Source organism: Sceloporus undulatus, chromosome 6, assembly GCF_019175285.1.
Source record: "Sceloporus undulatus isolate JIND9_A2432 ecotype Alabama chromosome 6, SceUnd_v1.1, whole genome shotgun sequence".
Taxonomy (NCBI): domain Eukaryota; kingdom Metazoa; phylum Chordata; class Lepidosauria; order Squamata; family Phrynosomatidae; genus Sceloporus; species Sceloporus undulatus.
In genome coordinates, this window is record NC_056527.1 from 84,217,469 (window position 1) to 84,232,362 (window position 14,894).

The 14,894-nt window shown below is 39.1% G+C and overlaps 1 protein-coding gene across 1 annotated transcript in view; it reads right to left on the minus strand.

The window, feature by feature from the left end:
• Nucleotides 1–14,894, minus strand: part of MYO1D (myosin ID) — a 172,988-nt gene that overhangs the window by 61,483 nt on the left and 96,611 nt on the right. The window contains exons 20-21 of the mRNA XM_042476429.1: nt 10,959–11,072; nt 2,857–3,011 (exon numbers count right to left, since the gene is read on the minus strand). Coding sequence (XP_042332363.1) covers nt 2,857–3,011; nt 10,959–11,072 — 269 coding nt within the window. The remainder of the gene's footprint in view (nt 1–2,856; nt 3,012–10,958; nt 11,073–14,894) is intronic.

A 14,894-nucleotide genomic window follows, 5' to 3' on the forward strand; every position in this document is an offset into this window, starting at 1 on the left:
ACAAAGCCTTTGGTTGTATAGATCACAAAAAACTATGGAATGGTCTTAAAGAAATGGGAGTGCCACTACATCCTGTAGTCCTGATAAGGAATCTGTACTTAGGACAAGGGACTGCTATAAGAACATAATATGGAGAAACAGAATGGTTCCCAATTGGCAAAGGTCAGGCAAGGCTGCATCCTTTCACCCTATCTGTTCAACTTGTATGCAGAAAATATCATACAAAGAGCAGGCTTGGACACAAAAGGAGTGGAGGAAGTAATCTCAATAACCTAAGTCTAAGATATGCAGATGACACCATGCTACTAGCAGAAAAAATCACATACTTGGAACAATCACTAAAGAAAGTCAAAGAAGAAAGTGCAAAGGCAGGCCTAATGTTAAACTTGAAGAAAACAAAAATAATGACCACAGAGGATTTACTATTGTCTTTTTCTTGCCCCTAGCGAATTGTGATTTGTATAGATTCCCGTTCCTACCCCTAGTAATGATGTTTTTAAACTTTTTATATTGTGATGTTTTATCTGTAATTTATTGTTTCTTGTCTTGTAAGCCGCCTTGATCATGCAATTGGAAAGGCGGGATATAAATAAAAATTATTATTATTATTATTATAAATTCAACCTAGATAACGAGGAAATCAAAATAGTTAGGATTTCCCATACCTTGAATCAAACATTGATCAGAATGGAGACTGTAGTCAAGAAATCAGAAGAAGATCAGGAATGGGAAGGGCTGTTATGAAAAAACTGGCAAAATCCTAAAGTGTAAAGATATACCGCTGAATACTGAAGTTAGAATTGTTCAAGTCCTTGTATTCCCTATTGCTACGTATGGCTGTAAGGGCTGGACAGTGAAGAAAGCAGGTAGGAAGAAAATTAATTCATTTAAGATGTGGTGCTTGAGAAGAATGCTGACAGTACCATGGACACCTAAAAAGACAAACAAATGGGTCCTAGAACAGATCAACCCAGAACACTCCCTGGAAACCAAGATGACTAAATCAAGGCTGTCATTCTTCATCCACATAATGAAACGGCACAACTCATTACACACAACAATGATGTTGGACAAGGTGGAGGAAGCAGAAAGAGAGGAAGACCACAAGCCAGATGAATAGACTCAATCAGGGAGGTCACAAGGCTGAGCCTGCAGGACCTGAGCAGGAAGGTAGAGGATAGGGCAGCTTGGAGACATCTCATTCACAGGGCTACCATGAGCTGAGATCAACTCGAAAGCAGCTAACAAAAACAAAACAAAACACCAAATAGGTATGCTGTGCTCCAGTGTCACATATTGTTAACTCAGACAAAACGTTTCCAAGGGAAGTGCAATCGAGGCAAAAGTTGAGTGCCTTTCAAATTGTACATACAATTGGTGGAAGTAAGAAGGAAATCAACAGTGCAGTTTAAAAGCCTATTAGTAATTAAAATGCGTGGCCTAGTTGAGCATGTATGTTTCTCAAAATATACTTTTCCCAACAATTAGCAGTGCCTCTTGTGCTTATGTTGTTGTTGTTATGGGCCTTTAAGTTGATTCTGACCTATGGCAATCTTATCATAAGGCTTTAATTGCAATATTTATTCAGAGGGAGTTTGCCATTGCCTTCCTCTTGGGGTGAGAGAATGTGACTTGCCCAAGGTACTGAGCTTCCATGGCTGAGTGGAAATTTGAGCCCTGGTCTCCCAGAGTCCTAGTCCAACACTTTGTTATTTATGTGGTCAATGGCTCATCTCATTTAACAGTTGCCATCTCACCACCAGTTATGTAAACTCTCCTTGACAGAACTGTGCACAAAGAATAACGAAAGAGCCGAAGTCAGAGGATATGTTTGCCAAGTAATGTAACAGTACCCCCTCCCACATTTAATCCTTTGTTATTCAGGAAGAAGGTTCTGATAAATTGAGGGACTCCCATTTATTACAATGTATGCTGACTAGAAGCCAGTTTTGAACAAAGGCAGTTATGTATCTTAAAGTGCAATCCCAAATCACCAGGATCTCCAGTTTAGTCCCTGCTCAAATTACACCATGCTACTACTTTTTTCTAAGGCATGGGTAATGCTGCACATCAATGAGACAATGGGGTGAAACAGGTGAGGGATTTAGACAATGTATGCTTTGAAAGCAGCTGGAAACTGGACTGAAGCTGTGTTCTGGGGCTAAAAACCCATGCAAAAAGAAGCTGGGATAGTCTGACTCAAGGTGGAAAATTAGCATCTTCACGCCTGCATATAAAAGCCCCAATGCAAGTGCAGGGCTGCAGCAAAGCAAAGAAATGAAAGTGCAACAATTCCAATGAACGTAATTGCAATATACATCAACTGAACAGTCCAACAGGGGGGCCATGGGGTGAAGAGGGGTTGAGGGGAGGGCTCTCCATGATTGTGCTTTACCTATGTGTCACTAGCATATCAATGCACCAATGCCCTGAACAGGTGGAACATTGCACATGCAACTGTGTAGCTGATCAAATGGGCAACCATACAATGGGATGGCATTTGGGTAGATGTGGGAGGTACTTGGAGGTCACAGGTGGTGTGTCTGTGCGACAGTGCACATGTATGGTGGGGAGGCAAGAACAAAATTACCCAGTGGTGTGGCTTGATGTTGTGCCGCACAGTCAGACCATACATATTCAGTTCGCCTTGGGAGTGGGCCATGCAGGCAGCAGGGTTTCAACCTACTTTTGGAAGAATTAGGATCGAGCTGCTTTTTCCTGTCCATTTGTTCCAGCCCTAAATCTTGTAGATGGGAGTCTCAGATACAAGAGGAGTCTAGAATGCAGTTTGACATCCATTGGCTTTGCATCTAATCTGTACCTGTTTCAGATTTAGTAATCTGTAATCAAGCTCACCTTTTGAAGTGATTTCCCAGGACTCCAATCAGCTCACCAATTCTGCTTTCATTCAGTGGGTGCACACTCAGGAGACAGACAATTAGGTCCTTGTTGTCTTTTGTGTGGAAAACCACCAGCTGATCCTTTCCATTGGAGACACTCAATCCTGTTAACTACACAAAGTAAGAGGAAAAGATTATGGCTAACATAGTTCTATACCTGAGTTTTGTAGGACACATAAATGGACTAGAAATAGTTATGGTGTTTGCAAATCTCTAATGTGTTGAGCTATCCTACTAGTCTAAGCCTTAACAAAATGTTGAAAAGCTTTTAACTTCCAAGAAAAAAAATAAGATTTTCTACTAGAGTCAAGACAGTTAAGAATATAAAGAGAATAAGAAAGTAAGAAAAGTGTCTGCTGCCCTTGATGACAATCTACCACATAATGGCTCACTTCATAATTGAAAACAGGCTGCAGACCAACTCTGTTTTGCTTACACTGGGCTGGATCCAAATATAGTTATAGTTAGAACAGAGCTACTGAAAGCAGTGAGATTCAAATTAGTCATAACTAATTAAAGCCCCATCCAACTGAATCCAACCTAATGTAACTTTTGTTGGAACAGAACAAAGGCAAATGGGTAAACATGTAAAAAGAAACCCACAGCATGATATTTCTAGAGTCTGGATAGAAACCTGGTACACACAAACCTGTATCTGATAACTTCGGATTAAATTAAGCAAAGAAAGACTTTGCTCCAGATTGCTTTTCAATACTTCTCAAACATGTTTTTGAAACTTCACAAGAATGTTTTTGGACATGTTTAATGTGAACTTGATCAATGTGGAGTTACCACTGTCTACCCTAGATATCTGGTATTAGAAGGTCTGGTTTCAGGCAAACCTGAGTCCTAGGGCCCTTTTACTCTACACAAATATTTAAAGCACTATGATTCTACTTTAGCTGCCATGGCAACAACTACATATGGAATCCTGGGATCTGTAATCTGGAGAGCTAGTACAGCTCTCTGGCTGAGAATTTTAAATGCTTCTCTCTGAACTGTAAATTCCAAGATTCCATATGATGGAATCATGGCAGTTAATAGTGGAATCATAATGCTATAACTAATTACTGGTTGTAGTTTTATCCTCTGATAAAACCCTACAAGCCTCCCCCCATGCATAAATAGAGCAACTGCTCTTTATTCTTAAAGCAGTTTAAATCTGTATAGTTGAAATGTATAAGTGTGTGTGTGTGTGTGTGTGCGGCTTTTTACTGTGGATGTTTTAATTATCTTTTAAACTATTTTAAAATGTTATTGTAAATGTTTTTTTTATAAATGAAATAAAGAAATAAATAGTTTTTAAAACCAGGTACTGCTAACCCTCTGTACAGCATTTCTTTGAAGTTAATTTAAATGCATCATTGCAACAGGACTCCATAATGCACACATATGGCTAAACTCAATAGTAGTCCTACTTAGGGAAGATTTGTTGGAACAACCAATTAACTTAAATTTCATTTATTACAATGGGTCTACTCTAGGTAGGATTATGCTTGATTTAGCCCATGGATTTTTAAACTCTGTTCTAACAGTATTTTTTAAAAAAACCCAGCAAATTAATTAAAACCACTTACCAAAAACTCACACAGCTATGCTAGGAGCTAAGTACAGATAAGTCTTCTCTATTTCAGGTAGAATGAAATATTGCAACATTATTAAACACTAATACAAGGCTATTCATATGGGAATTCCTAGCTATAAAGAACAGCTATAACGGGATTATCCTGACTGCTAGTTTCTTTGAGAAATTTGAGAAAAATTGCCCTTTGTTTTAGCACAAAAGGAAGAACCTGTCTGTTCTCTTTCATCACCTTAAGAAAAAGAGAAGAAAGGAAAAGCAAGATTTTAGGTAATTTTAATTGCATCAGAAGATGAATGTAATATGGAAATTCCCAAATAGGAATATAGAGATCCAGGGGGTGGTGCATGCCTTCAGATAGTTCATCTGATGAGTTCAATCAAGGGAATGAGATGGGAGCAAGTTCACTCTCCTTTACTGGTGCCTCTCTTTAGAGACCTGTCAAATAAAAGGCTCTTGAAACCTCTTTCTTTTTGAGACATGAAACCCTTCAGAACATAGTAGGCAACATGATGCCCTCCAGATGTTGTGGCATAAAAAGTAAAGGTTTCCCTTTTGACATGATTGTCTAGTAATGCCCAACTGTAGGGGACCATGCTCATCTCTGTTACCAATCCAAGGGAGCCAGTGTTGTCAAAGATGATTGTGTTGTTCTGTGGCCAGCATGACTAAATGCCGAGATGTACAGAACATTGTTACCTTCCCACCGAAGTGGTACCTATTTATCTACTTGCACTTTTACATGCTGTCAAACTGCTAGATTGGCAGAAGTTGGCATTAGTAATGGGAGCTCATTATGTCACTTGGCACTTGTGATCGTCAGAGTCAGCATCTTAACTGCTAAGCCCCTGCATCCGATATGTTGTGCAATACTGTTTCCATAATCCATGGCCACTGGTCATACTGGCTAGGGATAATGGAGTTGCAGGGCATCTAGAGGGCATCTGATTGCTTAGCCCTCTTTAAGATCAAGGAGCCATTTCTAACCCAGCTGGAATTACAAATGCTGAGCCCTAGGGAAATAATGAACTATCGACCCACATTTAGTCCCAGTGATTTGCTACAAAGCACAACAGTGGGGCACTTCAGTAGAGCAGATTGATTTAAATAATGGATTTAAATCTGTTTTTGGCAGCTCATCAATAGCATGTATAATTGTGTCTTGCCTTGAGAGATGGATGCATAGTGATGCAATTGTACAACTGTTTTGTCCTGTATTAAAAACTGGGTGTTTTGCTGAACCCATATTTTATATACTGTATGCCAAATTTGGTTGAGTCCTTCTGACTCAATTTAGCAGTACAAGCATATGAACTGGCGTAAACGTCTATGTGTGAAGAAAGGGAAGAAAACGATGGGGGCGGGGAGATTTCTAATCCCTCCTTTTTCTAGACTGTACTTTTAAGTTATGCATACCTTGGCTTTCCCTCCCTCAAATCTGGAATTCTACCTTGCTTTTCTCCTCTTTGCTATGCTTTGATTCCTGGAATTGCTGAACAACATGGCTGGCAACATCAGATACAAACATCATTAGTAGTTTCAGGTCATTGGGATTTCTACTGCCAGAAGTCAAAGGCACACCAAGGGATATTCCTTCCCAACTGGAGTTGTCTTCTTTTTCTTTTTTTAAAGGTTAGAAGTGACAGAATGGCTTCTTGAGCTAAAAAACAAGCTGCAGCAGGACCAGACATCAGCTGACTGCCTGGGATCTCCATGGCAACGCCATCCCTAGGGATGTTGCTATGTTGACAGGACAGCTTTAGAAACCACAGCGATGGTGAAAGCTGCTGGCAGGCAGATGCATTTTGACCAGGCTAGCTCCTGTCCACCTTACAAGGACAATTCATCTTACAGATTTAGAAGAAATGCATCTTTTCAAGTGAGGCGAATAGGTGCAGGAGCAAACGCCAGTGGTCCCATATCAGCAGCTCATATTCTTGCCAAAAGCAACTCCATCAGTTTAAATAATAATTGTGTGTTTTTGTTTCCTTTCAAGGAAGGGCTGAGGGAGCCATTACCTACATACACAAATATTAGACATGCTGCTATGCCAAGAGAGACTGGTAATTAACAGTAATGAGAAGACTGCAGCACAAACATTTAGCATCAGACATGTTAATGACAAAAAATTAAGGCTAATTTTGGAAAAGAATTACATTGTTAGATTAAACAAGACTAAGCAATAACTCTTAGAGTATTAGTGGTGCGTAGCATGAACAGAGCAAATTCACCGTTAAAATATGGGAAAGCTTCAAGCTAAGCTTTTGCTCACACAGAGCTCCATAGGTACACCAGTGACTGATAAATCTTTGGATCTGGGTGTCTGAAGTCTGGCTTCCCCTCAGTTTCACGATGGAAGTGGGATAGAATCTGGTACTTGACAAATTCAGGCAACCTTCTTCATCACTAAACAGCATTGCATTTCTCTCCTTTACATTTCTCCCAGTGAGGACTCCCTTAAAAATGAAAAGAGAAGGACAGCTCCTCCACAAGGCCTGAAACAGTATGATTACTATCTACTTGGCAATCCCTTTGTTTATTTGAGAACAGGGATGGCAAAATAAAATTTCAGGATAGCTGTACCAAAAAAGTATAAAGTGGACCCTGCATATTCACTGGGGCTAGGAACAAGGGCCCCTGTGAAAGTGGAAAAACAGCTAATTAAAAACACTATTGCTTGCCTATTGTTGTTGCTGTTGTTGTTGTTTTAATGAGAGGTTGCTCATGCTTCCTGTAGTTTTGATCGAAACTAGAAGCGAGTTGCTCAAGGTAGCAGTGTGATAGTTTCAGTTTGCAAAATTAAGAAAGTAAAAGGAACCCGGGGTGGTAGTGGAATTGCTTCTAGCTGCTATGCATAACAAATAAGATTTGTTTTCAGAGCAAGAATCAACACATATTTTTCTAGCCATTGGCCTGTTTCTCCCCATTCCCAGGGTTCATGAAGTTTCCCATGCTGTTTAATATCTACATGAAAACAATCGGAGAGGTCATTCAGAGTTTTGGGGTTCACTGTCACCAGTAGGCTGATAACAGCCAATTCTATATTTGTTTCCCACCTAACTACAAGGAAGATGATTCTGTACTAAGCCAGTGTTTGCTGTTAGTAATGCACTGGCAGAGGGTGAACAAATTGAAACTTAATCCAAGCAAATCAAAGGTATTCCTGGTCAGTCATAAAGTAGATCAGGGATAGGGATTCAGTCTGAGTTGGGAGGTGGGGGTTAAAGGTAAAGGTTTTCCTTCTGACATGATTGTCTAAGCCAAGGAAGCCAGCATTGTCAAAGATGACTCTGTGGTCATGTAGGCAACATGACTGCATGGAACGCTGTTACCTTCCCACCAAAGTGGTACCTATTGATCTACTTATCATGCTTTCCAATTGCTAGGTTGGCAGAAGCTGGGACTACTGGCAGTCTCAAGCTGGCGATCTATTTTACGGTCGTCACAGTTGGTGTCTTAATCGCTAAGCATTGCATCCCTACAGGTGGGGAGTTACGTTTCCCCTCAATCTCTTATTCATATTTTGGGCATGCTCCTGGACTCAAATATGAGCCTGGATGCCAAGGTTTCAGTGGTGGCCAGGATTACATTTGCAGTGTTAAATCTGGTCCATCAACTGCACCAGTACCTTGAGTACACTTCCCTTGATTATATCCCATTTGGTTTATTGTTATGTGCAGCACATGGGTCTGCCTCTGAAAACTGGAAATTAAACTTTAATTTTAAAATTTGTAAGCTGCCTATGGTCTCCTCTTGGCAGCAGAACAAGCTATAGGTTCATTCAAAGGTATGTCCATATCATTCAAAACATCCTCAAATGGGAAGTACAAATGGTCGTACCCCTCCATTGTGTCCTCTCCATAATATCTGATACCATAATGTTTTATATTAGTTTTACTGATAAATCAGATGTCAAATTTTAATATGCAAACTTGATTAACACTGATTAAAATCTGTATCGTCATTTTAATGGTTTGGACCCAACTACTTGAAAAATCATAAGATATTCTCTCTGATAAGATGCCTTGCACTGGAGTTTTAAGTGTCATCAAATAATTATTATTACAAGGTTTCCCAGGAAAAATGGATGAGTATTGGTATAAGAGAGAGAAGAGGGAAAATTTTGGCTCCCTATATGTTGTTGGTAGCATGATCAAAGCAAATTCACCGTTAAAACGTGGGAAAACTTCAACCTAAGAATTTGCACACACAGCACTCCATAGATATACTAGTGACTGATAAATATTTGGATCTGGGTATCTGAAATCTGGCTTCTCCTCAATTTCACTATGGAGATGAGACAGAATCTGGTACTATGGAATCTAGGACTGATGGGAGTTGCAGGAAAACTACACTTGGATGGCCACAGCTGCTTACCCTTGCTATTGGAATTATTAACCTTGATAAAAATCTGATCCAGATACCTGCCTCTAAGCATTATAACCTGTAACTAAATCATATGTATGCATCCAGACATTTCTTGAAAAGCTTCCAATTCAGATTTCATTGAGCTGTTCAAGATAAGAGCGTATCTGTTACTACAAAACAGGGGAGGAATATTTTCACTGTAGCCCTTAACTGATGCCTATCTCTGTCCTACCTCTGCATGTAAAAAGACAGTGGAGGAAAAATGCAGACAGGCAAGTAGCAACACAAGCTATGAGTAACTATAAGCACTGCTTATCATTAAAAGAAGAATGAAAGAGGCAAGCAAGAGACCAATTTGCAAAGATGTACAAATGAGATTATCGCATTGCTTTTAAAGCGCCTTATCCCCGATGAAATAAAGGCACATTTAATTTTAAAACCAGGTGTTATTGCACTCGCCAGTGGCCAGGTAAATGCAACCCGTATGCAGACTAGATCCCAACTGTACTTATCCAGTGGCTTTTCAAAAATGGGATTTTGGCGTTTTTTAAAAGCTGCTGGATAAGCGTGACTGGGATCCAGGCTGCATATGGGTTGCATCTGCAGGGTCACTGGTGAATGGGATAACACCAGGTTTTAATATTAAATGCACCTTTATCCCATCAGGGATAAGACGTTTAAAAGCAATGCAATTATCTCAAAAGAAAAATTGCCATGGGATATTAAGGGTTCTTAGTTGGTGTCTTATGAAAAGCTATACTTTTGGATCTAGGGTAGGGTAACTGCAAGGAGGAATTGCAATATCCAGGAATATTTTCAAATGCCAAAAGGTTAGACTTTGATGAGTGACAGTACAGCCTTGGAGTGCCATCAGTAACATCCAGCAGTTGAACACTATAGCAATCAGAGTAACTAGTGGTCACTGAAGAATCATTCTGCAGATAGAATCATCCCACAGATAAACTGTCCATCATCCAGGATTCTCAGCAAGGTCTTTCAGGTTTGAAATGAAAGCAGCACTCACTTTGACTATGAGAGAATCAACAAGATTCACTGAATAGGGGAGGAAATGAGGAAGAATGTGAGAAAGAACCTTATTTTGTTCATTTCAACACTATCCAACTTGCCATTTTTTCAGCATGAGCCAAGTCTCTCTAGGCCTGTTAAGCACCAACTTCAAGCTGAGCATTGGACTTTCGGTAATGTTCATTAAGGGTCAAATTGACCCACAAAACCTAACCATAGTTACAAAACTGCAAGTTATGAGCCAGCTACACTTAATGCAGGAGATCTATGACCACAAACTCCCCATTTTTAAAAATAAAAATACTGACTTGAGCAGCAGTGTGCAGCTGTTTTTACGAGCAGTATGTGTATTTGCATAAATAAGCGTAATGCTTATCTTTCTCTAAGTTGCATCCCAACCCCTGGAAACTGAACGGGGATTGTGTGAGACTTATACTCACGTTTTCTTCTTCTGAGCTAATATTAACTGCGGAAGGCAGCAGGCAAGAATTGAGATTGGGAAAAACAGTAGTAAGGTGCTAAATTCAAGTACCATTTCCACTATCTTCAGAACAACTATTGTTTTCAATATTAGGTGGTTAGGATTAAGGTGACAGAGGTCTGTGATTACAGATTTCCCATACCCCCGAATTTTTAAAGTAAAAATACCTCACACCTTTGAGAAGATGTAGTAAACAATTTTGCAATCCCTCCAATAGTTATTATAGGCTCAGGAGAGACTTTTTAAAATTAGGAAATAAACAGGAAGTCAACTGGAAGTGTGTGTAGGGAGGCACCCCCATTCCTCAATGCCCAGCAGTGACTTCCTATCCATGCGTCTGAATGGTGTCATGTTCCGTCAGTACACTCTGGAAAAGGAAGCCGAATCAGCACAAACTTTCAAACCTTATCTGTGCCTCTGCCTCTTTAGGAAATGAAGTTGGGGTGCAGTCCTACTGACCCTGCCATCTACCTAAGGTTTTATTTGTTTTTGTTTCTTTTAGAAAGCTGGGGAAACTACACAGTTAGGATAACCTTGTGAATTTCACAGAATTCTGGCCAAGTTAGAATGCTACATTGCTAACTCCCATTCTAATGCTTACATTGTACAGTGGGATGGTTTTCATCACTTTGTAGTGCTTTGTTGGGTCCATCTTATACAGATGTCTGTCAGTGATAAAAATTGCTCTATCTTCTACTTTGTTGAAGCGGTTTACCTGTAAAGTAAACAAAACTGTGTCAGTATTAAAAGTCATTCACATCTGAAAAACAACATGCTTAACACACTATGAAACAATACAACAGCAGCACTAAACAATGTTTAAAAGTTTTTCCAATGTATGTTTTAACTCAGTACTATTTAAAGTGGTAGTGCATGGACTAGTGCTGGTCTGGGAGCCATCAGCTGCCAGTCTGCAGAGAATTTCCAGTACAGAAAGGAACATGTAGTAATTGGACACAAATCTAGTCCTTCACATCAGATAGACTGAGAAGCATTGTCTAACATAACCTTTGTTTCTACAATTGAACAATAATGTAAATATCAAATAGTAAAAATTCCATTTACAAATGACCCATATGTAAATAAATTTAACAACTATGTTGCTAAGAGACCAGCCCAATAAACAATCTTGTTGCTGCCTGTGTTTGCTATTATTTTATATCAACTGTAATATGTCATATTTTTGTTGTGCTTTTTACCTATAAGTGTTTTTAACAGTAGTTGCTTTTCCTGGCTGATTTAGTGATATCTCTGGGAAATTACGTTAAAAATAAATGTATTATTATTGTTGTTGTTATTATTATTATTATTATTATTATTATTATTATTAGTGTGTGTGTGTGTGTGTGTGTGTGTGTGTGTGTACATGCACATATGCAAGCCTGTTCCTATGTAAGCAAGAAATAAGCTTCAGGGGGGATCAAGTATGCCAGACAAATAGTAGTAGAGGATTAGAAATTTAGAATCTGTCTCCCTTTACAGTGGACCCTTGTTATACGCTGGGGTTTGGTTCCAAGATCCCCCGTGTATAACAAAATCCATGTATGCTCAAGTCCCACTTAAATATAATGACATAGCAAAATGGTGTCCCTAATAAAAAATGGAACATCAAGGTAAATTTATACTTTTTTGGAACATTTTCAAACCGTGTATGCTTGAATCCGTGTATAAAAAATCCATGTATAAGAAGGGCTGACTGTACTATTTTTTCTCTAGATGAGTGCATTTGCTGCTTAGCAAACCATCAGGGATACTGCTTGCTAAATGCCAAGATGAGACACACACACAGACACACACAAAAGCAGTTAGCATACCTATAACTGAGGTTCTTTGAGTGTGCATTCATACATATGGAATATCCAACTGCACAGAGGAGACAATCTGCCAAACCTTCCAAATAACTTAATTTTAGTAGTAACCCTGCACCCTCCCTAAAGTGTCTCCAATAGGTGCCATTTCCTCAGTTTATTCAGGAATCTCTTTCTGAAAATAGTATTTTTAAAGTTAAGATTATGTGGGAATGTAAAAGTTGTCATTGCTAGCTGCCTTCTACAATGGCTACATTCACAGCTTAAATTAGCAACTATAAAGGTAACAAAAGTAGGATATTTGAGGTACATGTTTATGTGTATTTGCTGTTGGGTTGGGAGAACAAAATTATTCTAACCGACCTTTACATTAATGCTTTGCTACCTTGTGAGCAACATGAAACACTTTGCTTGCTAAAAGTTTCCAAAATAGGACTGAAACTATTTCTATCAGTAAAAGAAACCCCACCTGTTGCAACTCCTACTGCCAACAGCTCCAGAGTTAAGATTAATTGTGGATGCTGCTTGAATTCAGTAAGCCACCATTGATTCTTCTGCTCAGACATGCACCATTAGATCAGGTTTTCATCCCCACTTGCTGCTGACAGACACCCAGCTGGGCAAAGGTATTAAAGCACTACATTTCAAAGCGCAGCCTTGAAAATGGTTTACCTCCTGCACGTTTCTCTTCTAAACTAGGCCCTCTTTCATATTTTTCCACATGGATGCACAATTAGGAGGAAGAGGAGCAACAACAAAAGATGACCCCTACGGATTTCAGCAAGGTGAATTCACAGATGGCTTGGAATGCAAAATGAGTGTTATCCTGAAGGAAGGTGGATGTGGAAAAGCTGTGGTTTTTCAGGTTTTTAAAAACGAATGTTAGACGATGGGGAAGAATTGTTCACTGCATTTACTAAAAACAGGTTAAGCAGTAAAATAAGGATGGGCAAGCATAGCCCATGTGCCACATACAGCCCCCCAGGCCATTTTTGAGGCTGACAACCCCCCACCCCTCACATTTAAAATTTTCAAATGAAATCACTTTCTTGCTTAAAAGGGGTACCTCCTAGCTTTAAAACAGTCTGCCCTCACAACCCCCTCTCCAAAAAACAGCTTGATTGTCTCTGTAGACTGTAGCAGTTGTATTGGTATGTCATCTGTTCTTGGTGATTTATCCTTTCCAATTGTTCTGAGAGTGGCTTTCACTTTGCTTTAAAAATTGGGGGTTTATCTTGTAAGGTTTTCTTCCAATGCATCATTCAACCTTTCACATTTTTTATATAGCTCTTCTGTGTAGTTTCCAACTTTTTCTCATTTAATCATTGTTGTGTATTATGTTCTGACCGTAGAGCATCTTCACCATTGGTTTAAATTTCTCTTTGAATTCCCAGATAGTGTGGAAGAGGTTTCTTGTTTTTCTTTTTTTGTTGTTGGTTTCTGTTTCTCTGCAGTGATTGTTTATCCTTTGATACTAATTATACAACCTTTGTCACTAATTGCTGAACAGTAGCATTCAAGGTTTTTATTATGTTTGTCTCCCTTTCCTTTTGCGTCTCTTCTTTCTTTAGTCTGTCATCCATTGTTTCTTCTTCTTTCTGCCACTGGTATCATCTTTCTGCATTCATCTTAACTATGTCTCTGACGTCTGTCCACAGTTCTTTTGGTTCCCAGTCAATTAGGCTTAATAGTGCAATTTACTCCTTACATGATCTTAAAATCTGTTAGGACGTTCTTTAGATCATATTTTGGCATGGTGAATGTTTAGGTGTTCTTTTTTTAGCATTATTCTATTTTTGGATACTAGTAGTTTGTGCCACAGACTGCACCTGGTCTTGTTTTTGCTGTAAGGAAGGAGCTTCTCCATCTTCTGTTACCATTATGTAACTTGGTTTTTGTGGTGACCAAATGCCCATGTGTACAATCTTCTCTCTGGATGTATGAAAAAGGTATAGTGATGAATAGATGGTTTCCCACATAGAATATTATCAACTGTTCTCGCTTCGTTCCTTGAACTGAGCCCAAATCACCCTACTGTCTTTGATTCTGCTCTGCTTCCTACTTTTGCATTCTAACCACCTATGACTATCAAGCAATCTTGCTTTCGTGTATTGTCAATTTCCTCCTGGACTCCATCATAGAAATTCTCAATTTCTTCTTCTTCTGCCTCTGTGGTTGGCACATATACTTGGATTATGGTGTTGTTTACTGGGCTTTCCTGAAGATATATTGACATGATTGGTCTGTTGTTGTTATTGCTGTTGTGTGCCTTCAAGTCATTTTTGACTCATGCAATCCTAAAGCGTATCTATTATGTCTGACTTTACGTTACATCCTTTGACTTATTTTTCCATGTCTTTCTTCACTATTAATGCTGGTTAATTCTTTCTCCTTTTTTCACTCCCTGAGTAAAACACTGTTTCAATATCTGACTCAAAATGTCTCATTCCTAACCATTTTGGCTTACTCACTCCTAGTATTGCCATGTTTATAGGTTCCATTTCTTTTTTACAATGTCTAGTTTCCTTTGACTTATGTTTCTCACATTCCATGTACCTCTAACAGTTCCGGACATTCTTTTCATTTTTTAACACATATGCTTCTTGTCTTGTCTTACTGAGGTCTGTTGTGCCCTTGATCACATCTCTATTTATGGCTGCCCTTTGTTCTGCTCTTTTAGTTCCCTGTTTGTCTTCCATCCTTATCTCTTGTTCTGTTTTGGATTGTAT